General features: G+C 36.6%; 1 protein-coding gene across 3 annotated transcripts in view; it reads left to right on the forward strand.

Moving 5' to 3' along the window:
* Positions 1 to 24455, forward strand: part of LOC134527662 (merlin) — a 124862-nt gene that overhangs the window by 94976 nt on the left and 5431 nt on the right. For 2 of the 3 annotated variants that reach the window (XM_063360536.1, XM_063360534.1), the window contains 2 exons: positions 11267 to 11433; positions 22738 to 22897. In XM_063360536.1, coding sequence (XP_063216606.1) covers positions 11267 to 11433; positions 22738 to 22897 — 327 coding nt within the window. Of the gene's footprint in view, positions 1 to 11266; positions 11434 to 22737; positions 24015 to 24455 lie in introns of those variants that run through there. The other variant, XM_063360535.1, reaches the window with a different exon arrangement.

Below are 24455 nucleotides of genomic sequence, written 5' to 3' on the forward strand. Positions count from 1 at the left end.
TTATTCTGCAAAAAAATATTCTGAGAAGTGGCGACTGGCAGTGCAGTGCAACAGCGCAATTTCACTGAGTAGTTAGTAAAGTGTAAACATGTTCTCGCTTCTCAATATGTTAATGTATAGTCTGTATGGCTATACTGCTGCTCCGCCTGAAAGATAGTTTACCTACCTAGCTACTGCTGCCTTGTGAGGACCTGCCAAGCAGGGGTTTGGTTGGGCTTGAAGTGTGCAGAAAGATGTCATGGTCTGTAGGAATGCCACATAGTTTGTGGTGAAACTCTCCCTCCCACCTACTTGTGAAGCCAGCTGTATGCGCTGGCCAACATTTAAGGCCCATTCTATAAGTGAGAATCTATTACAAAATGCAATTTTGGCCTATTTGTGTACCATGTAGTTCAGCATTTTGAGGTAATATGTTATTAATGTTTAACTGTGTATAAAACCACTGAAGGGGGGGGGGGGGGTTGAAACTGTAAAACCAGTTGTGGTAAAATTGGTTTTAATGGTAACAAAGTAGGATTTAGTCAGGCCTACAGGAGAAAAAAAACTTTAGTAACGAACATGATAACTAGATTCATTTCATAACAGAACATTCCTGACCTATGTGTTAAAAAGTGTAATTAAATGTATTCACACCTGGGTTAGAAGCCTGTATGTTTTTAAAATATAGGTACGTTTTATACATGCGCATGGTAACTTAAACCAAACAAAATGCTCACGAAAGTGATTCCATTCTGGCAATATATTTATTATGGTTAACATGACAGATGTCGGGGTTTCATATGGTACAAACCAGATAATATCAGGCACCTTAACAAGAATATTAGCCTTTCTTTGCAATTTAAAGCTTAAAGAAGGTTAAGTATTTAACGAGTGTAACTTTTAGAAATAAACATGCAGAGATGCAATAGGTCCGAGTTACGCCTGTTTCGATTTAGTACATAATGATTGCCGAGAAAATTCATTACTAGTGTTTTATAAGGCAATATCAAAGTAATTGACCAATTTAGTTTAGAAAATAATATAAAGTAACATCCTTTGTGAAGAATGTTTTGCTTCTCTGCATCTTTGTTTACAAACAAATCGTTAATTTTCTGTATGGCGGGAAAAGCAAGCACGTGGCAGCTAAAAAAAAGGGCTCCTAATGAGCATGCGCCGCACGCTTGTTAGTTCAGGTTTTACCACGACACACATGGTATCGCTGCGGTCGCTCCATAGCAGTCTGCTTATTGTGACACGCATTTAACATGGAAGTTACCACTCTTTCCGTAGGAGTAATGCTCGTTGTTTGCAATACCGTCAAGTATCGAAGATATCGAGGTATCGAAGTATCGAAAATCCCATCACTACTTTCACGTAATAAAAGCAAAATTTGGTAAATAGACGTGACCTTCCATAAAACAGCATTAAAATAATATCTTACATTTGGTTACCATGTATCTAGATCACATTTATTTAATATATTGCAGTAAAATCAATTTTTGTATGCGCATATTATTTTGCTGTCGATGGGAAAAAAATTTAAAGAGAACACTTGGTTGCTGGTGATTGCTGTTGATTGTGACTAAAATTGTGGGACTTTTTCGTCTCAGGTTCTAAAACAAGAAATAAACTTTCCTTATATTAATTATCCTCAAAGTTGTACACTTTACCAAACAGACAAACAACTGTCAGCCAGCAGTACGCCAATATAGGTTCTGCGAGAATACTTTGTGTGTGGTGGCGAAGGATTTAGTCTTGCCTTGATTCATGTTAATATGGGAAATACTGTTTTATGAAGATGGCGCAATATTTCACTTCATACAAGATGTCTTAATATAACTGAATATTATTTTAAACAAAATTGTTTGTGGATTAAATTTCTATGGTATGTTTACTTGGGGTGAAAAATAAAGTGGCAAGCCTTTGAGCTAAAGTAAAAACCACAATCTATTTCATAAAAATTTGGTGATACAAAGTACAGTGTCAGGAAGAGAATATACAGTGTTTTATTGCATAATCATCGCACCATTATTTTAGGACATAAAAATTTGGAGAAAAAAAATTGTTGTATAAATGTTGCATGATGTTTTTAGATTTTGAGCGCTTTGTGTAGGTAGGTAGTTTTCCCGTATAAAACCATGTATTTTAAAGTTGAAATATAATATTTATTCAGATGTTACTGCATACTTATTTAATTAACAGAAATATGAAGTTGTCTGATGTGTAAATTTTCTTTTAAAGACGTTTTCAACCATTATAACTTTTATCTTTTCGTCTTCGTCGCCATTGTGTACCGCTTATAGAAATGTAACGAGTGCTAGTAGGCATTATTCATGTTTATTTATGTTGATTCTCATATAGAGCGCACACACATTTAGTCGAATATGGATACAGATAGCTCATCAATTGCATGTAACGCTCGTGCTCTGTCCAGTGCCAAGTTAACTACATGTGCATACCTGCCTACCATTCCGATTTATCCGGAAGTCTTCCGAATTATAACTGCTCTTTACGATTTTCCGAAATTGTCTGAATTCTTCCTATTTTTGTAATTAAAATAGCTTCGCGGTAAAAAAAAGTCGGTGTCTTCCAAATCGATTCAACATTCATGTCAATCGATGTATCACGTGTTGTGCTCATGACTATCGATTGTTTTTTCTCGATTACACAGTTTTACAGAGAGTACGTCATCGCTTGTTTGTTAGACAGTTAGTTAAGATAGGTGATTTTTATTTATAATTTACGAGCTGCTATTACGTATTATAATTTGAATTTCAAATACATTTAAACTGGCAAAATACCAGGGACCGGAAAGTTACTTTTAAAAAGTAACTCAGTTACAGTTACAAATACTCCATTGGAAATGTAACCCTGTTACAACTACAAGTTACACGGCTGGAAATAAACCAATTACAGTTACAGTTCTGAAAAAAGTAACTTACAGTTACTTTGACAGTTACTTTGTGAAAAACTAAAAATTGTGATACGTAATTTTGTTATAATTAAAAGGTAATAAAACATATTGTTTTTAGTAAAGATATATATTTATTTAAACTGAATAATTTTAAATTAGGTCTTAAATTACATTTAGTAATTAGTTCACACTACAAAATAATAACACTGATATCAAATCACCACTTTTTTAACCACTGCTTATTGATCTTGAGTAGCTGTTGCTTCTCAAAATTTGTATCGCTTAAATTGCCTCTATTTGGGCGTAAAACTAAACTTGCACAGCTGAACAACCTTTCAGCTGCAGCACTTGTTGGCATTGCTGTGTTCAACTTAATGAAAAGATTTTTGATTTGAGGATAGTCATTTAGTGAAGAAATGTCCTTATTCCTACACTCCAAAAACCATTGTAGCTCTTGTTCCCCAGAATCCTCCACTGGGCTCCTCTTATTTAAACCAAAGAAATCCTCTTATTCCTCATCACATGACAATCAAAATGCGAGCGCAGGCTAGCCAACAGCAGTTTTACAAGTACAAGCAATACCATCGCAAATAATATGCTTGTCGGGATTTACGTTCTGGGATTGAAAAAATCAACAAATCGTTATTCGTTCAATAAGAAATACATTTAAAAAATGTAACGCAATAAGTAACGACAATTATCGTTACTTTAAGGCGAAAAAATGTAATTCAGTTACAGTTACAGTTACTGAAAACTTAATATATTGCGTTACCACGATCGTTACCATAAAAAGTAACTGTTACAAATAACGTCGTCACTAGTAGTGCGTTACTTCCAGTCCCTGCAAAATACGTTGTGGTCAATGAGTGCAATGTGAAACAACTGTTTACTAATTTGTTTACTTTTGTTACGGGCTATTGCCGCTGCCTCGTTTAGGCGTTTGTGACAGGTTATGGTTATGAAGCACAAACTGTCTGCATTATGTTTTCAAAGATGAGTACAAAAAAACCATATTATTACCAGACATTCCGTGATACGTATAGTGCATAGTTTCCATGCATTTTAAATTCTGACAAAGGGGAAAGGTTTGGATTTTGTAGATCTGCAGATGCGACATCAACATATCGCATGGCGGTAAAAGTGACATCAGCGTGCACATCAAAAGTGCAAAGCATTTATCCAACGTAAAATGCCAAGAAGATAATCACAAACTTTCAAGGTTCTTTGTTAAAACTGGGGGTGCAGATCTAGACATTACGCGAGCTGAGTGTTTATTTACTTTGTTTTTGATAGAGCATAACATTCCTCTAGCGGCCGCAGATCATGCAGGTGCGCTTGTCAAAAAAATGTTCCCAGACTCGGAAATTGCCAAGAAATATGGATGTGGGCGTACCAAAACTTCTGCTATTATGAAAGAGATGGCTTCGGATGCAAAATCCAGAGTAGTGCAGTACTGAAAAAGTGGGCTGTTTTCAGTCGCAACTGATGGTAGCAACGCTACTAGTTTTAAGTTGTATCCTATTGTAGTTACGTTTTATGATGAAATACAGCATAAAATTGTAAATGTTGTTCTTTCCATTCCTGTTCTGGAAGGTGACTGCACCGGACGAAATATTGGTAAATTAGTGCTTTCCCAATTTGAATGTAATGGTTTTCCTATTGAACACTGCATTGCATTTTGCTCAGACAATGCAGCGGTTATATAGGGAATAAAAATGGTGTCGCAGCAGTGTTGAAGGAAAAACACCCTGGACTTATTGAGATTGGCTGTGTTTGTCATCTAATAAACTTAGCTGCAGAAAAAACTGCATCTTCTCTGCCAGTAAAAGTCTATGACATTCTTGTAGACATTTTTTATTATTTGGAGAAGAGTTTCAAGAGAAAAGAAACGTTACACAAGTTTCAAGATCTGCACGATACAGAAGCCAAGAAAATTCTGAAACATGGCTTTCTCTTAGAAGAAGTTTGTTGAGGGTTTTTGAGCAATGGCAACCATTACTTAGCTTTTTTAACGCAGAGGTATTAAATCAGAAACAATCTGTGTGTCTAACCTCTTACAAAATTCCTTAGCTTCAACAGTCATCCTGTGCAAGCTCAAGTGGAGCCATCAAGGCCTAGATAAAGAGACAGAGAAGAAAAGGAAACCAAGTTCTGTTTTCTTTACCAGCCATAAAAAAGTTGCTTCACCTTCGGCAAAAAATGATGTTCCTATTCTGAAGAATGAAGGTCCTTTTATGAATCGAGTAGAAAAACTATTTATGTTTCTTTCTTCTGATCTCAATAAAGCACTGTGTGCATTTCTCCTAAGTGTTGTGCCATCATTTGAAAAACTGAATGTCATTCTTCAATCATCATCACCTCATATTCACATTTTAAGAGAACTGTTGTTTGATTTTTTAAGAGAATTGATTTCAAACTTTGTAAAACCAAGAACTGTAAATAGTTGCTCATTACTTGAACTTGACTACCATAGTGTCCAGAATCAAAAAGATGACGTGGATTTAGTTATTGGATGTCAAGCATCTAGAATTGCACGAACACTTGATGAAAAGGAAAAACAGCTTTTTTTTGCAGTTGTTAGGAACTACTTTGTTATAGCTTGTGACTACATTGTTAATAAATTCCCCATCAGAAATGCAGTGAAGAATGCAGAAGTGGCAAGAATGAAAAATAATCAGGATTCCAGCTTTTCATCCGTTAACTATTTTGTGGATTTGTTTCCTTTTATACTTCCTGTTCAAGAAGGTGAATCAAGAGATGCAGCTATGGATAAAGTGACAAAACAATTCTCAGCTCTTCAGATTGATGATATTTCGGGCATTGTTGCCACGGAAGAGAGTGAAGATGTGAAGTGGGCTAAGTTAGCCAAAATTCGTGGAGTTGATGGTATTTTGAAATATGATAAAATTTGTAGAATAATGCTGTCAATACTTTCCATTCCACACAGCAATGCGAAATGTGAAAGGATTTTCAGTTTGGTGAAAAAGAACAGAACACATTTCAGATCCTCCATGTCCAGTGACACTTTAGAATCCCTTTCAATATTGAAGACAAGAAAATTAAATTTGTGTTATGAACAAAATTTTAGTTTTGAGTTCTTAAAGAGAGAAAAGAAGGCAACAGTTGCTTCTTTAAAGCCACAGTGCTCCAGTGCTTCAAATTAGCTAAGCACTTATTTATTATTTTCTTCTTCTTATAATCCACATTGTTTGACTATGTGTCTATGTTATATTAATTTTCTGGCAAAATTCTTATCGGAAGCCAAGATAGATTCCGTGAGTTGTATTCTTGTGTGAAATATTGTGCTGATCTTCAAGTATCACAGTCAACAGGTAACAACACACAAATATTTTTTAATGTAGCTATAGCTTATTTCATAGTGGGTGATTTGTGTAATTTAGTTGTATTTTAGCAGTACAAGTCTGCATTGTAGCCATATAGGTATTTATTTTGTCGAAATTGGTAATTTTATTTGTGTTTAATAATCTTCCTAATTCAGATTTTCATAGGTTGGCAGGTATGCATGTGATATTCTCATGGTATGTACTACAGCGATTATTATGATCTCCGACTCTTGTTCGCGTCACAGTTTTGGTTTTTCTATTTAAAATTGAACAAAATGTTTTTGTTGCATCACTTATTAATTTAAATTGTTTGGCATGCTTTTGATACTCTACTTTTAAAATGAATGTACTTTCCTTGACTAGGTTTTGTTTTTATGAATAACTTCACCTATACAAAAAATGTATTTTTCACATAATCATCGCACCCCTACTTTTCAAACTTGATTTTTGTATAAATTGTGCTACGATTTTGTGATAAAACACGGTAAATAATTTCTACAGTCTACTATATCCAAACTTTTTGCTATGAACCACAAACTAAAATAAGAACATTGATTGATTTTTAAGAAATAAATTATAGTAATATGAATAAAGATTTAATTAAATTTGTTTTTTTTATTCATGACTTGACCTGAATTTCAGGGTACGTGCTGTATTCATGTACATATCAGTGTTACTATGTTTATTGATGCATATTTTGGTTTTATTTCAAATCACCATAAAGTCTTGTTCATAGAATTCACTAATTTGGGATTATAGGTTTCAATTTCAATGCTTTTGTCACTTGCTTTTCACAATCTTAAAACTCTGATGAGGTTAATGATTTAAAAAAAGTATTTAAAGGGTTTTAGAGTTAAAAACTTACCCTATTTTACTAAACACTTTAGATATGAAACATCTGAACTGCAGCTTTTATAATTTCACCATTCAAGGTTTTCATTATGAATAAAAAAATAATTGAATATAAGCATTATGGCTTACTACAATAATTTATAGTTGATTTTGATTACTACATACATAGCTTACATTAGTACTCATAACTTTTGTGATAAGTTAAAAATAAGTTAATAACATGCACATGTTTCATATTATAAACAGTAGAGTCCCGCTAATCCGAACCCCGCTAATCCGAAAATCTGCCTAATCCGAACAGGGCTAGGACAAAAAAATTTATTTTTTATAACATTTAAGAACTAGGAAAAGTAAAGAAAAACAAGTTTTTTCAAGTAATGTTGTACGTTTATTAATATGTAGTGTTACAATTTACTGCGGGTTCGTAAAGGATAGCCCAATTAAAGATTTTTATCACACACAGTTTTATTTATTGCCACTATTTACATCACTAGCTAATAATCTAAAAATGCCAATTAATCAGTTGCACTCAAAACAAACGGTTGCCTCCTCCAGTCACTTGCTTCTCACAATCCACACGCCTCGCTGGGTCGCACTTATGGCGCAACTCTCGCCGCAGCACCAATCGTGGTCCTCCATCGCAGGACTCCGTCGCCGCACTCAGACGCCGCTGTCGCACTTCCCCTTCGCCCAGATCCCACTCGACGCCTCGCTCGGAACTGAACTCTTCGCCCTGGAACCTTCGTCCAGGGACTTCGCCACTCTTTCGCCCGGAAACTCCGCCGCGGGAAAACTCCCGACTTCACTCTGAACTGCACTGAGTCTCCGCCCTGACGTCCTCGGGCATATATATAGGCCCCAGCGTAATTCCAGAACTCACGAGAGCGGCCGGGGCCAGTCGCGTCACTCCGAGCCGTCCCGACGGCAGAAATTTCTCGCAAACACGTGTCGGCGGCTCGCAGCTGGCAGGTCTCGGATGTCAAAATAACAGTGCCGCGCAGGGGAGCGGAGGGCTGGAGGGAGATAAGGTGGTGACCCAGGTGTGCACGGTACATCTCATGTTATGGCATGCACCTGCGCGTGACGCGGCCTTGCTAACGTTCGTAACAGTTCATAAGAAACTTATAATTTATCTATTTCACTGTCTAACTGAAAAGAGAAAAAAATAGGATTACGTACATAGTACTTAAGTACATATGTACGTATTGAAAATTTTTGAATTTACTTACATACTATATGTGGAATTCATGTTCTGTACAGGATTGACACAAAACAAAACGTAATAAAGCAAACCATTATCTAAGAGGCAAAGTCAGTAATCTTCCTTTGACGCAATGCACTAAATCGGCTTGAAGATGCAATGTTTCGCCAACGCCGCATAAAGATAACATCTGTTGGGGTTGCATCGGCATGTTGCTCGACGTAGTGCAAAGTCAGATCAAGGGCACTGGCTGCGGCAGTGTGAGATACATCAGTCGGCGCGTTCCCTCCCTCCTCACTGTCGTCTGCATCGAGATCAGTTGACGTTCCCTGCACAGCTGCTACGATCTGTGTCTTCCTCATGGCCACAGTCGTCAATGGCCGTCCGCTTTTCAACGCACTCTTCTATATTTTCGCAACCTGGTACAATTTATTTCGCTAGTTGAAGAAGTTAAAACTTTTCTTTTGTCGGGGGAAGACCGTTTGGACAAACTCTAAATCAGGCCTGATATTTGTCCATGATTTCTGTAAAGTTTTCTTTTGTGTTTTCTCCCAAGCTTTTGCTACTGAGTAAATGACATCTTTGATGGTGATTTTCTTGAGTTTATACAAGATTATCAGTTCTTCATTCTCTTCAAGCAGGCTACGAAGAAGCATTTTGCTGTAATTCTGTTTCAAAGCCTGCAAAACTTCTTGGTCCATTGGTGGGAGAAAAATGGCTTTGATATCACCGCAAACAAGTTGCATTTCTTCAGGATGTGACGGCACATTGTCTATGACTAACAAAACACTAGGAGGCAATCCATTTTCTTTGTTAAAAGCCTTTACTTTTGGCACAAATTGTTTTTCAAACCAGTCTTGGAACAAGAGACGATCCATCCAAGCTTTCTTTTGGTTTTTGTAAAATACAGGGAGAGTGTTCATGTTCATGTTTTTAAAACAGCGTGGTTTTGCCGATTTGCTGATAACCATCAGTGGAAGCTTATTTGTGGCAGAAGCGTTGCAGCAGGCTAACACAGGCGCTGTTTATCCATTTTAAACCCTGGTGCAGATTGTTCCTCTTGTGATGCAAGACTTTTGGTAGGCAATGCTTTAAAGTTAAGTCCCCTCTCATCCGCGTTATAAACTTGCTGTGGTGAGTAGGAAGAAATGATATCTTTGAACTCCTCAAGGTATTCAATAGCTTCTTCGTTGTTCGCTGACATTTTCTTCCCTGTTATTGTAAGCTGCCTGATTCTTCCATCGGTCTAAGTAACCGCCACTAGCCGTAAATGATGCATCACCATCCATGTGCTTGTTCAATTGAAGTACTTTTTCTTGAATCAGAGGGCCAGTGATAGGGGTTCCTTTTTGTCTTTCTTGGGTAAACCATAAAAAACGTGCTTCGTCCAATTTTTCATGAGAAGACACTGTTGTTTTGCTACGTTTTTCAATAATTTTTTCACTTGTGGTAGTACAAAACTGCTCAATTTTACCTTTCTTCTTTTTCCAATCGGAAATGGTTGCTTTGCCGACACCGAATTCTTTCGATAACAGAGTGGTACTTTCACCTTTGTCAAGTCTTTTCAGCACTTCCAGTTTTTCTTTAAATGTACACGCGTTATGTTTACGCTTGTTTGTCATGATGACCAACAGCACTACACACCGCTCACAAGGTCTCACAAAACACAGAGCAAGTGTGCAGTAGCAGGTGACACAGCAGTAGCATGTGACGCAACATAAGCCTATGCTGGAAGGAGGATGGGTGCTTTGCTTACTCTTGTTGAAGGTCACTGCCGTTCCGCTAATACACACTCACGAACCGCCCTTCATTTCAACCTAATGTTGTCACGTAATGTAGGCTGTTGGATTTGTTAAACTCTGAATATTTGAAATTGCAGTTTAGGCTACGTGAGTAATTAAAAATATTATGTGATATTAAATATGTACGCTAAATAATAAAGGTGTATTTTTTGTCTGACCTTTCATACATATTTGACATATCAGTCACTAAATACGCCTCAAAAAGACAATGTATAGGTGTATAGCATATGACAAAATTCCGCCTAATCCGAATTTTTGCTAATTCGAACGGGGTTCAGTCCCAATTAGTTCGAATTAGCAGGATTCTACTGTAGATTAAATACCAGCATGGTAAATTCATAATTTTGGGTTTGATACTGATGTGATATTTATTTGATTTGGAATATGTCACCATTTTTGTGTACAAAATCTGGATTGTGACAATTTTTTTTAAAAAGGGTTCTAATTCGAACCTGCTATATTGTTTTTTTTTTTGCATTTAAAAGCCATTATTTTTTATCTAACCTCCTCCCTAGGTTCAGGGCTGGGTGTTTGTGATGACCCTTTCACCTTCATCCCGCGGAAGGCAATGGCTAACCACTGCCCTATCATCCTACCTTGGCAAGCAAAGGAACGTCACGGCTGTCATTATCGTAGTGTTGCTTGTGCTCATGAGACTCAGTAATGGGTAACATGACTCATCATAATTTTGTATATAGAGCAATTTATACTGATATCTTACTATTTAACATATAAGCATTGCTTTTTGTGTATCAAATTTATTCACCAGATACATCCTACATGTTATATGCTATTAGTAAAATGGGCCTTACATAACTAACCAAAACTTTAGTTAAACATATACACAGGGCAAAGCAGAATGACTAAAGTTCAGCAATGGAACAATCTGAAATTATGAAATTTTTTGTGAATTGAAAACTAGAGAGTAAAAAGTATAAATAAAATATTGAAAGCGTACTACTTTCATAATTTTTTTAATATTCAAAGGCCTAACCATTAACATGAAATTTATTTTGCCTTTCAACGAAAGCGCGAACAAGTAATTGTTAAAATATCACTTGAAATGCTATCAATTAATTTTTTTTTTTAACTTTTTTCCTTTTTCAAGCTTTTGGAATTAGAAGTTAAGTTGAAACTGAAAGACTGGTAAGCGGGCAGTGTGTCGTGCTTGCAGCCGGTGCCGAACTACTACCCCGGGGGGCAGGTGCTGCCCTCGGAGCTGCATGCCGACCTCTGCTCCCTGCAGGTGGACGCAGAGCCGCTGCCGACCGACCTTACCTCGTACGACCTGCTCACCAGCGGAGACATGGAGCAGCTGTCGCTCGAGATCGAGAAGGAGAGGTGGGCCACTCCTCGGACACGTCACATTCAAATGCCAGGAAGCTGGGAGCTGTTTTTTTTATTTTGCTGTTGCGAATAACTAGTGTGCTGAAAAGGGGTGTGACGTCACCATCACAGTCGTTACTGCATATCTGTGCAGTATGTGTTTATTTCATTTATTTGTTTTATCTTTGTCGTATTTCTCTCGGCATCTAATTTTTTTTTTGATTGTTGTTTCTGTGCTGTAAGCTAGGTACCTCTGTGGAAAAGGAATAATAGAATGGCTTCAAAAAGAAGGAAAGAGTTTTGGAAGGCCATGTCGATTTAAGTTGTTTTCGTGAATCATGTTTGAACCGTATAGCACGATTTGATAGATATTTAAGTAAGTGTACAGACATTATTTGTTTTTTAATTAGAATGAGAGTTAAATTTATATATTATAATGTAAATTCGTAAATTACTGGCATACACATTCTTGACGCAAAAAGGAATTGAAGTTATTGATATTTTATTTATCAATAATAATCACAACATAAATTGTCTCATACCCAGAGGTTAGATTAAAGAGTTTCAAATATTTTTTCCCTGAGCTAGAAAAAACTGGACATTGTCAAATAAAATATATTATTTATTACTATTATTCAGACATTCAATATCACAAACCTAAGGACTCTTGATTAAGCCATGTCCAACGTAAATCCAGGAAATTAACAAGTTAAAGGTTGTACCGTCTAGCTTATTATTAAACTTACTTTTGATATGGTTGTTAATTATATTAATTGTAGTATTGAATGAAATAAGGCGTCACAAGGGGGAGGTTATTTTATTTCATGTACACTTTTGATGACTTAGAACTAAATGATAAAATTAAGTCATGACCTATAATTTATAAATATTACTTCACAGAAATTTTATTTTTCAATTGTCTTATTTTACTGCATTTAATACTAAATCTGCAGACAAATTCTGTTAATTTTAAATTTAGTCGTCATAATACAGCATAGTGAACACTTCTTTCTGGATTTGTAGTATTTACTATAGAGCATCCCACTCTTAGATTGCAGTGTGGAAGTAAATGGGCGCATTCTCTCTCTCTCTAACACAGGCCGATTGCCGTTAGCGCTGTCCTTGTTTCTTCGTGCGTTGTTGCCAAATATCAAACGAAATTAAAATTTTAATTTTTGGACCAAGCTTTTTTTCATATTGTATAGCATCGAAATACGCATCAGGCAATGCTTATTTTGAATACTTAACAAAATTTTAAGTGTCCGAAAAAATTAAAAAAACATAACTTATTCACTGCGAACTATTTTGAAGTATTCCGAGATGTTTCACATCAAAAAAAAAACCTACATGTGTATTGAATTAGGAATTTTTTTATTAATAAATTAATGCCTTAGGACGCCACCGAACAATAATGTTAAGACAAAAACTATACAGGTTTCACTTAAATTATTTTTTTTATATATTGAAATGCATTTTCTCACAAACTGACACATCAAAAAGTTGACCAGCGGAAAACTTTTTTTCTATTAAAGATAGATGGGGGACGAAAGCGTGAAAAATGTTGACAATGAATTGAATTAGTTTTTAAAAGCAGATCCATCTCAATTGCTTCTACAGTTTCCGTGGAAATAGCTGTTAAAGATGTGTCTTATCAGTACAAGAGCGCGCTGCAATAGAGGATTCTCTCACGAGCTGCCGTCGTAAGAGGAAACAGGGTCGTGTGTTTAGATAAGTAGGGTTCTGTCCTGCAAGAAATTTCAAATACATGGCTTCCTTAGTCAACCATGTATTTCCTTAGACACGCATTTCTGAAAACCAGCCTGCCAGTTAGTATCGCGTCTCGCGACGAAGCAACGCGTTGTGTCCGGTGACTCGTTACATTTATATTTTTGACAAATTATATATTAACATACGTGATATTATTTTCTACATTTATTTTTATTACGTACATATAAAATATGTAAGATAGATCACCGAAAAGGAATTATATTGGTAGGCTACGCGGGAGGGAGCGCAAGATTGTGTTGAATGTATTTGAGTATTTTTAAAAAAAATATGAGTGTGTGCAATGCAATTAAGGAAGCTTACCATTCTTCTGGTCAGCTCTGTGCTACTCTTATGGAAGGGGTATCAACATTGGTCAGCGCGATAGTGATTAAAAGGTATGTGATGTTATTAATTTCTTAATCAAGTTAACGTTACATTTATCGTATAAATTCCTATGAATGAAATGTGTCTGAACAGATTCTTGTTGTAAGTTAAAGTTAAAAAAAATTCCTTATTGGCACAGCCTAAAGGCGCAGGAAGATTTTGATGATTATATTTCTTTACATTAGAACAAAAAGGGATTTTTGTATCCTTAAACTCATATTATTTTCTTCCCCTTGCAGTAATGGTTGTTACAAAATATATTTTAATTGAATCTTGAACATAATATGTAAATGTATCAAATAAATACGAAGGAATTTAATATGGATGATGGTACAAAATTTTGAATTATTTTTTTATCCTTCTCAACACCAAGCATCTTATCAAACATTGTTTTTGACAAAGTTTTGGAAAATAATTATGATATTTACAAACAATTTAAACAGATTTGATAAGGTGTCTACTAAGGCAGTTACGTTTTTTTTTGTCCGGTGAAAATATTTTTCGAACCCATGCAGTTATGGCTGGTCGTATCAAAAATTTATTTAGAAAAAATTTTTTGGCATTAGGTACTCCGAGTTATCATACGTTAAAACCGATGCAACATTATTCATACTATGGGAGTTGTTGCGATTTTTCTGTTTTTCAAAAAATCTTCCCCATTTCGACCCAATTGTTCGGATTTTTCCCATAACTTACTCGACCGAGAATTTCCATTACCACATTTTATTTATCATTTTGGACATGACTTGTCCAAAAATACGGCATTAATCGGGCCCATGAAAATGTGATATATATGGGATTTTTAGAAAATAAAAGAAAACTATAAGAAATTTTCATCTCAATAGGTAGTTTTTATTTGAAATTTACATAAAAATGGCATTGTTACTAGAGTCAAGATTTTGTGGTGTTATTTTAAAACAAATTTTGGTGTAAAGAAATAAAGATTTCGGTGTTATATGGTTTTATTTTTTTGCTCAAAATACCCACGGCAAAATTTTCTTGCTTTTCTGTACGACATGCAAATTTATTAAAACATATTAATAAACACTAAAACCTCATGATCTAATTACAATTAAGTTCATTTGCAGATTCATAGATAATTAAGTTCATTTGCAAATTCATAAATTCAAACTTTTAAATAACTACTAAAAATTTCACGACTTAATTACAATCACATACACTACAAAATTACACAATTAAGCACTTCCAGAGTTACTATTAAGACGGTTTTATTGAAATGCTATCATAGTTCAATTTTACGCATTTTCTGGAGTGAGACGTTGTCTTCTGTCACTAACTACCAGTGAGTACCTGGAAAATGAACGTTCTGCATCAACATTTGATGTTGGGAACCAGATTGCCCTTAAACTGGCTTGATCAAATTCACTGTAGTCCCCTTTAAGGGAGCAAAGTACCTTTGCAACATCAATTTGGCTTGTTTCTGGCAATGAAAGTTCATCCTCAATTATTTTTTGAAAGCAACATAGCCATGTATGAATGTATCAATGGGAAGATGGGAAACAGAAGGCAAGTAATGCAGAGACTTCTGTAGGTTTGCATCTTCTATGCTAACCCTACTCACATTTCTTGGGTTGAACAGCAAATTAATGGCATTAAAGACTCTTAGACAAGGATGTCGTTTAACAGATGAGTTTTGCCTCAAACGCTTATGTTTCTCACTCGCGACATGTTTCACAAGCGTATCGCGTCTCTCGTAGTCTAGCCTGCAGTTACAGAATTTGCACATTAAAATTTTATCACTGATATAAAATCCTTTGCTGGAAAATTCTTTCGATCGGTCACTGGCAGAAACCTTCGTTTTAGGCATTATCAAAACATTTTAATCACATAGGAAGAATTTAACCTCTCAATACGCAAAAACTTGCCGTGCTGGAAAGATCAAAACAATGGAGAATAGATACGAATACAAACGCATACCGAATATCAACATACGTACGTGAAAATTAATACCGACATAAACATGTACTATTTATTATTTACAATCGTTACGTTAAGCAGGGTTAATTTTATTTTCATAGCCTACGTACTTTATTTTAAATAAACACAAAAAGCAATGCGCTTTAGTGTGTGATATTTTAATGATTAAAAACGTAATCTTAGAAAAACATATTTTGGACGTTTATTTTTGTATTTACAGAATGTGAACGGCGGCCATTGTATCATAGTTATCAACATCTTAAATTATTATGGTACACAAGATTACCGTTTAAAGAAAATATTACGTTAATTCCGAGACTTCATTTTAAAATCTATAATGAATCACCGTCGCATATAATATATATGGCTGCTAGTTACTGTAAGAAATATTTGATTGTGCTGAAGATAGTGAATTGTCCTTACAGAAGGGGGGGAAAAAAACGTAAATAATCAGGATAGACGAACTTTCGTGACATATCGCGGATTTCGCACAATTTCGTTTTATTTCGTGTTTTCAAGCGGTTTTCGGTGTTATTTCGTTTTATTGCGCATTACCATATAATCGTGACTCTAATTATTACAAATTTATATGTGTAATAGTATAAACAGGGTGTCTACTGACCCTGGAAAACCTGGAAAACCTGGAAATATCAGGGAATTTTGTAATCAGGGAATAATCAGGGAAAAATCAGGGAATTTTTGTTTGGTAGGTTGTAGTTGGCAATACGTTTTTTGTTTATTGATCAGCTTGCATTGACGTGGCATCATGTGTATCCCCTCCCATTTTTATTTTTGAATGGCAAATAACGAACAGTTCCCACGTCCATTTTCTTTTATTTACCATCAGATTCGGAAGAGTCGTCAAATCACGTGATACAAACTGGTTCAAGATGGTCTGTTATCCTGCTGACGTACGTGCTGCAGCATGTGCTTCCCACGTTCAGATTATACCGACAGGTGCATTTAATTTTAAGTATCTATGGATGCCCTCAACGTAAACTGGACATTTTTGTTATCTTTGAAAACAGATATCACAGACACTTTTGGTGAAGATTCGCCATTGTTGCTAGAAATTGGTAGCTGTGGGCTTCATACGGTCCATGGTGCTTTCAAAACTGGAATTTCTGCTACACAATGAGACGTTGTTAGTTTTTTGAGGCACAGTTACTATTTGTTTAAGCACGTACCTGCAAGGAGGGCAGATTACATTAGAATAACTAGATCAGAGCTTTTTCCCAAGAAATTTTGTGCAATCAGATGGAATACTGCAGTTGCTGAGCGTGCCATGAAAACGTTACCCCATCTAAAGAAATTTGTTAGTGAAGTTTCTATTTCATCTCTCTCTTTCAGTGTAGTGAAAAGTGCTCTTGAAGATAATCTAAAAGTAAAATTGACATTCTTCCACTTTTTGGCGTCAGAGCTGGAATTGTTTCTCACAATGTTCCAAAGTGAAGCACCCATGGCACCTTTTCTCTATGATTCACTGGTAGACATTTTATTAGCTTTGGCAGGAAAGTTTTTGAAACCAGAAGTACTGAAGAGCTTTAGGGAGAAATGCAATTATCTCGATTGGATGTAGATAACCAGGAAAATCTATTGACTGCTAACAATATCAAGTTGGGTTATGCAGTACGCCATGCCATCAAGAAAGAGAAAGTACCAGAAAAGTCTGTCCTGTTACAGAAAAATGATAGGACTTGTCTAAAGGTTATGGTAAAAAAAACTTCAAGACAAAAGTCCCCTGAAGTACAATCTTACCAAGGGAATTTCCTGCTTATGTCCGTCTGTGGCTTTAAATTCGGGTGTGAGGAAACAGCGTGTGAAGTACAGTTTAGAATGTTGTCTTCAAAACAGGTGGCTATCAGGACAAGAAGCTGATAACATAGAGTGATCATATCAGTTAGTATGTTCCTCGCAAGATTCTGCAGCACTGTTCACATCTTTTTCTCGAGAAGACGGGCGCCTTGATCACTTGTGGATGCTCTTTCTTAAGGCACATACAGTAGCTTCCAAAACAGGCCTTCTAAAGTTTGTGAGGATGGTGTTGGTACTTTCCCATGGAAATGCATCATTGGAAAGAGGATTTTCAGTGAATTCTAATCTGCTGACAGAAAACTTGCAGGAAGAAATACTGATCGCATGAAGACAGATGTATGACTTTGTTCAACGTTCTGGAGGTGTAGAGCATGTTGATATCACCAAGTCCATGTTACAGTATGTAAGAAATGCTAGTTGTAGGCGTAAGGAAGCCCTGCAAACAAAACAAAAAGAAAAGGAAGCTACAGACAAGAAGAAGGCAGAAAAAAGAAGAGTTTAAGAGATCAAGGCATTGCAGTTGAAGAAGGCTTGAATGTTGGATTTGGCTCGTTCTGAAGTAAGTGCAATAGACGCAAAAGTTGATTCACTGCGAAATTGATGGGAGCTTCCTTTTACTAATGTTTTTTGCAAAAGGAAGTGTGTGAAATATTTGTAGCAGCATGTTTTATTTGCCATCAATTGAGTCACTTTGGCCACGTTTGGAAGAAGGTAATTTTTTTACTAATTTAAGTAAGTTGAAATACTTTGAAACCCGTCAATGTAATATTATGCAGTTTTTTTTTCAGTTTCTTGGAATGTCGTAATTTTGTTAAAGAAAACCTGGAAAAATTCAGTTTTAGACCTGGAAAACCTGGAAAAATCAGGGAATTTAATTTACTAGATCTGGTAGACACCCTGTATAAAATATTATAAATTACGATATTAATTCTTAAAATGCTTCTTGTTCGATCCAAATTACAAAGACACACATCTCCTGAAATTCGTAATGTGTTAGAGATTTGGCAACAGCGCGCGCCATAAGCCGTGTACTGCAATCTAAGAGTGGGACGGGCTATAGAGCTTATCTGGTGCCTTTTCGTCAGTACGGGTGATTTTGTCTGAATGTGTGTTATATACAAAGGTAAACCCACTGCATAACCTTCGGTTTGGGCAAAATACTTGCTTTGTTAAGAATGTTGAGGTCACATATTGTCCCATCAGTTTTAATAAGTCCTTGTTAGATTCTGAATTGGTTAGGTGACTTTTTACTGTTTCTATGGCATCTTTCTTTGGAATTTAGGTGAGTGATTCTTCATTGAAACTTACCAGTAGATAATTTTCTTTGATACTTGTTTTCTGAACAATTTCATCAAAGTGCCTTGATTCTCCGATTGTGTTGTGGTATGGCTTGTTTCAGTAGATTGTTGATGTACCTGACCAGAGCATGAGTTTCTGAGTTTCTAGCACTTACTACAGGACGTAGAGCACTTTTTGTGTATGCATGACAATTGTGCCTGGAAGAATTGGACTAGGAACAAAAAGTGGGAAAGTTGTGGCCTCGCCAGGATAGGTGCGAAAATTGCGTCCCTTAATGGTGTTAATCCCCCCTTCCTCCTTCTTCCATGTGATTCACTCCCATGACCTTCAAACTTATACTTTTGTTATCCTCATTACTAGCGGTGCTGGTTAGAGGGATAGACGTGTACTTTGTGATGGATCAATTGACTCTACACAACCTAGATGCTAGACGGAGAAAGGCAAGTGTGCTTTGTTCAAATATGTATTATCAATATGGAAATAAGGATACAATAAGAAAATGATTTGGCTTGGTATACATGAGAAGAGAGAGAAGTGTAGAGGATAGTTAGTGACAACCCTATGAAGGTGTGTCAAAAAAATTCTATAAAAATATAGAAGGGTGCTAGAAGCCAGAGTACAAATAACCTTCAATCAGCACTTGGCAGAACACAGCAAAATATTCAAATTATATCAAACATGGATTCTGTTATAGGTTAGAATGCCTACTTGTGGTTAATCATCCAACATAAAGAGCAAAAGAGCATGTCAAGAAATATATTACAACTAGGGATGGGTCGGTCGAATCCTCAAATCCTACGGAATCTCCAGTATTCGAAAGATTCGGGATTCGAGGTAAAGATTCTGGGAAAAGTATTGGAGTAAAAATAGTAAATACATTCATTACCACTAACACGGTGTTAAACATCAGTAATAACATAGTAAACAGTAAACCTAAACTCTGCTATCATTGTGTCACACTTCACTCTCTCTTGATGACTTGTGTAAACAGTAGATCTTTTAGTTTCAAAAGGCAAAACAATGATTTTGTCTAGATATAAGTACCTCTATGTTTATTTAACTTTTGATTACTTTCACACAGAATAATAAACTTGATAAATTGATTAACAAATATATATATAAATTATTAAATTACATTAACATGGATTTAAAATTACTTTATCAAAAGAATGGGCCGGCCCTAATTAGAAAATTACCATTAATCACTGTACATAATTACAATGGAATCAGAAACAATAAACAGGTTAATAATAAATAAACAATCCCATGAAAGTCCCGAAAGAAAAATTTCTGGTGTCCCGATTTTTTCAACGTTGTGATTTAATGTTTATACAGAAGACCTTAAAAAAAAAGCTGGAGGACTGAAGGTTTGATGTTCGCTGGCCGAAGTTGAGCTGCTAACGAGGCGTCAGGGCACCTTAGTCGTCCTGATTGCTGGAGGAAGGACTCGAGGGTGGTGTTCTTAGGTCTGCATCCGGCCCTTGGACCCTGTCTGTGAACAGGTCCAAATCAAACATGATCAGAACATGATCACAGACAGTTAGCAAAATATGCAGAAAATGCCTTCTAACCAAGATGATAGTGGTCGGGGAATTAGGTTTGTCAAAAACTCACCATACAGGGAGATGGCTTCTAGCATCAGCCAGGGTGCGGAGCTCGCGAACACGCGGTTGTCGCGGACGTTTCCATAATTCAAAATATAGAAAATATTATGAAGTATTATAAACAAAGCATGACTACTTCTACGAGGTATGCAGACTGACTAATCACTAATTACTACAGTTGTGGGGATCACATTCCTTGCCTAGCTGATTACATCTTAAACAACGACCGGAGTGAAGTGTTGATGTGCGGCTCGCGGTGTGGTCAGTCTGCTGTCGCGGCGCGAAGTAAGTTTGTGTCGGCAGCGACTCGTAATTAAAAGACTAAGTCAAATCAAAAGAAAGGGGGGATGCTTCGGCTTCTGGACCGAAAGGTTCCGAAGATTTCCGAGGGGCTTGTCGAGAAATACTGACTTTGATATCTCAAAGTTGGTGGTACTGGCTGATATCAGCGCGACCTACTGAAGGGTGTCCGAAACAAGGAGAGATTGACTCACACGAGGCGACTGCTAAAGCATTGGGCTTATGGAGGGGACTAGTCCAGTGCTCTGGTGGCTTGGAAATGAACTACGGGGCATTGTTTGTTGTGTGAGGCACCAGTAGGCAGGCGTTTAGCCACTAAAGGGCAGAGGCGGTACTTTCGAAGACTAGTGTCGAGACCTTGAGACAGGCCGACCCTGGCCTAGTCTAGTCTTTGGCCTGTCTAGTGGCAAGTCAGTGCTCTGGGCAGTTTTCCCAGGAAAGCCTGAAGAAGGGGGGGGGGGGGGGGGTAGGTGGAAACTGTGATGACAGTGGGAACAAGGCTCTACTGAGCCCACAGGCATGACTGGACGTTGGTGAAAATGACTTGAGATCATGCCATGGAGTGCTCACGTCAGGCGAGGTCTTCGAAACAGCCTGCTCTGATAGCTTGCAGGGCATAGCAGTTCTTGTCACGGCTTAAGGGAGAATCACAGGCGACGGGCGTGCATCCAAGCGGGGATAAAATGATACACAGACTGACTCGCAAAAGACTCGGCAATATCAGTATTAGGACTGGGAATGGATTGGGGAGACTGGCTTGACAAAGATTAAACGGCAGTGTACAGGAGGGGGAAAAAGTTTAAGTTCTTGCAGCAAAAAATGACTGGCAACATTATTATTCAAAAATTCAAATTTATAATTGTGCCCAAAATACTAGTTGGTGGCACAACGGGGATAGCTGCGTGTCGACAACGGGAAAGATTACTTTACACGCACCATAACAATTCACTGAAAGGCCAGCTAACTGAATTACAAGGGGCCAAAATCATACCACAAGACATAACACAACTGAGCTGATCCAGATGACCTAATAACATAATGGCGAAAAGCAACTAAAGCAAGGCAGCTATCACAGCCCAACGACTTAAATGTACTGCAAACTGCAAGGTGCAAAATTAACCAAGCGGAGCAATTGCATATTAAGCTGATACGTAACAGAACACTAGCCGAACTAATTGCCAAACAAGAAAATGTGCACGCAAAAACGTAAGACTGAACAATTTATGTAAAGGAAAAAACAATACCCATGGCTCATTGCTCGATAAAGAAATAAAACTTATGTGTGCGCGGACACCAGAGTTTTGGAGCAGGATGACCCTAATGCCAATTAAAAGAAATCAAAGAGGTAGTTGCAGACGAGGTTATCATGACCCCTGAAGCCACGACCCAGTTGAGCTGAATAATGAACGAGAGAACCGTGTATTATACCAAGAGCTTGGGAACAAGCCCTTATAAAACATACAGCACACTGACTGCGGATGCGCAGGCACACTAGAGGGAGAGGAAAAACATCACTGACAAAAACAAAAAGAAAATATGACGTTACCAGAAGGAAGTAGGAAGGGGGGAAGGGAGGCAGATTGGCACGTGCCTGACGTGAAGTTTGAAAGTACTTGCAACAATATAATGGAACAAATCTTTAAATTTTACATTGAAATGCCATTTCGTGTTTAGGATAGAAAATATATTTAACAACAAATTTAATTTATGTAGCTCTTGTGTCATGGAAATGCTACAAGGGCATCTTTCTTAGACTTAGACTGGAATTACAGTAGCCTGTTACATCCGTCCAACCATCACTTTTTTGTCTGTCAACACACCACGCAGCTACCCAAGCATCTTAACACACATCCATCTGTTCAATCAGTGCTGGCAACGATTCACGTTTCCTCTCGGAGATTTATCTCCATGTGTTTGCTATTGTCTTGTTCCAGCCCTTATGTTATTATGCAAACTATTTGTACAAACAAATACAAACTCCACAGGTGTGTAGTCTGGGGCCAATCGACTGGCACAACCGAAACAAAGATATATAATCCGTCTGTCCATCAAAAGTATCAGTTTGCCAAACTTTTGACAGCCGGATGGACGGATGGATGGACGGACTGGCGTGAAATGTTTGGCTGACGCTATGGGTTGTAATTGGGGCCTTAGTGCCGGAGGGCTGCAGAGAGGGAGTCGAGGTTGTGGACGGTACGGCGTGTTCCCGCAGGGTGGAGTACCTGGAGAAGAGTAAGCACCTGCAGGACCAGCTGCGTGAGCTGCGCTCGGAGATCGAGGTGCTGAAGGTGGGCGAGAAGCAGAGCGAGCTGGACCAGTTGCACGACCAGCAGGTGCGGCTGGGCGAGAACAAGTACTCCACGCTGCGCAAGGTGGGTTTGTTTATATATGTGAGAGGAAATAATACGTTTCTGCAATTCCCGTTATCTTTATAATCCAATAGAATTTAAAATTGAATAACATATATTTTCCAAATTAATTTTAAGCATAATATGAATTTTTTTTTTCACACTCCGCAGGATTCTCAGAAAACTTTACGTAAAATACAGTAAAATGAAACCAAAATAGAGTTGTGTAGAATGCATGGAAGTAAAAAAATCTAGCAGTGAATTTTCGTAAACCAGTAAAATTTTAAGTTTGAAAAATGTTTTTTTGATTCAACTGATGAGTATTTTTAATAATTTTTTTTTGTGATCACAGATTATTTGTTACATACAAAAATTATGTATGTATTTAATTGCAAAAAATAAATATAAATTTCTCACTTAATCTTCTTATCTTCATACATGGTATATTTTTTCAATTAAATTATGAGTCCTACTAGGTGTATCTATTGAATACTTGCCAACTTTAACAATTTACTTGTAAAGTATACGGAAAATAGTGTTATTGTGTGATTGCATGGCTATGTCTGTTATTTTACTGGTTTTCTGACATTTTTACATTATTAAAACAAATTTGGAAGAGTTTGGTATCGGTATCGTGTCAGTGACTGGTTATCAAGGCAAACAAAATATTCATCTGTGTTATCTCTTCCTCCGTTAGTTGCTATAAGGGAATCATTGCATAGTTTGATTGTTTTGTTTATCTTTCTTTTTTCTGTGCTTTTTATCTTTGCTCTGGCTTTTGGGCATCTGTATTTGAAGTTTTTGAGTGAATTAGTGTGCAAAATGGCATGTTGTTGTTGTTTGGATAAAACTTTTTAAGTTATATTTGTAATTCATTGTTTTATTTAGCTTGCATACAACTTAATGCTTAGTGCTACGTGAATAATTATTTAGAAATTTGTGGCATCAGTACGAATATATTAATGTTTACTATATGAGCGGGAAAACCAAGGAGTACTTCCAGGAATTCAGAGCTGTGTGTATGCAAGAGTTTCCGTATATTATAAAGGTAATACCTATGTATGCTTTCTGTATGGCTCGTCATGATATAAACAAATACATTAAAAATCGAGCCACAAAAAGTGGCAAAGAAAAAAGAAAATTCAGAATTATTTTGTGAAAACTAAAAACGGGTAGTGCTATCATTACAAGTGGAGTGTTTATGAATTTTATTGTCATACATTACCTGCTAAGAAAGCAACTGCAGCATCACTCAAGCATTTCCCTTAAGAAAAAATAGCTAGTACAAAAGTGTTGTAAATAAGTTTAAATATTTTAGTACACACCTAGATATGAACAGATGAATTGATTGCAGCTAATGATGGTTGCAATATTTTGTAAAGTACTATTAGAAGATTGTGTAAACTATGAAATTATAAACTATATTTTTAAGATCATTTAAAAGCTTGTTTTTTTTTTTGTGGAAATATGTTGACATTTGTATATAATATAAAAAATACAATAATTAGTAATTTGTCAGATTTAATCGTAGAGTAACCAAATTGCCATGTTTGATTTACGCTAAAATTAACCACAGTAGAAC

The sequence above is a fragment of the Bacillus rossius genome, chromosome 1, assembly GCF_032445375.1.
Source record: "Bacillus rossius redtenbacheri isolate Brsri chromosome 1, Brsri_v3, whole genome shotgun sequence".
In the NCBI taxonomy this organism is placed as follows: Eukaryota; Metazoa; Arthropoda; class Insecta; order Phasmatodea; family Bacillidae; genus Bacillus; species Bacillus rossius.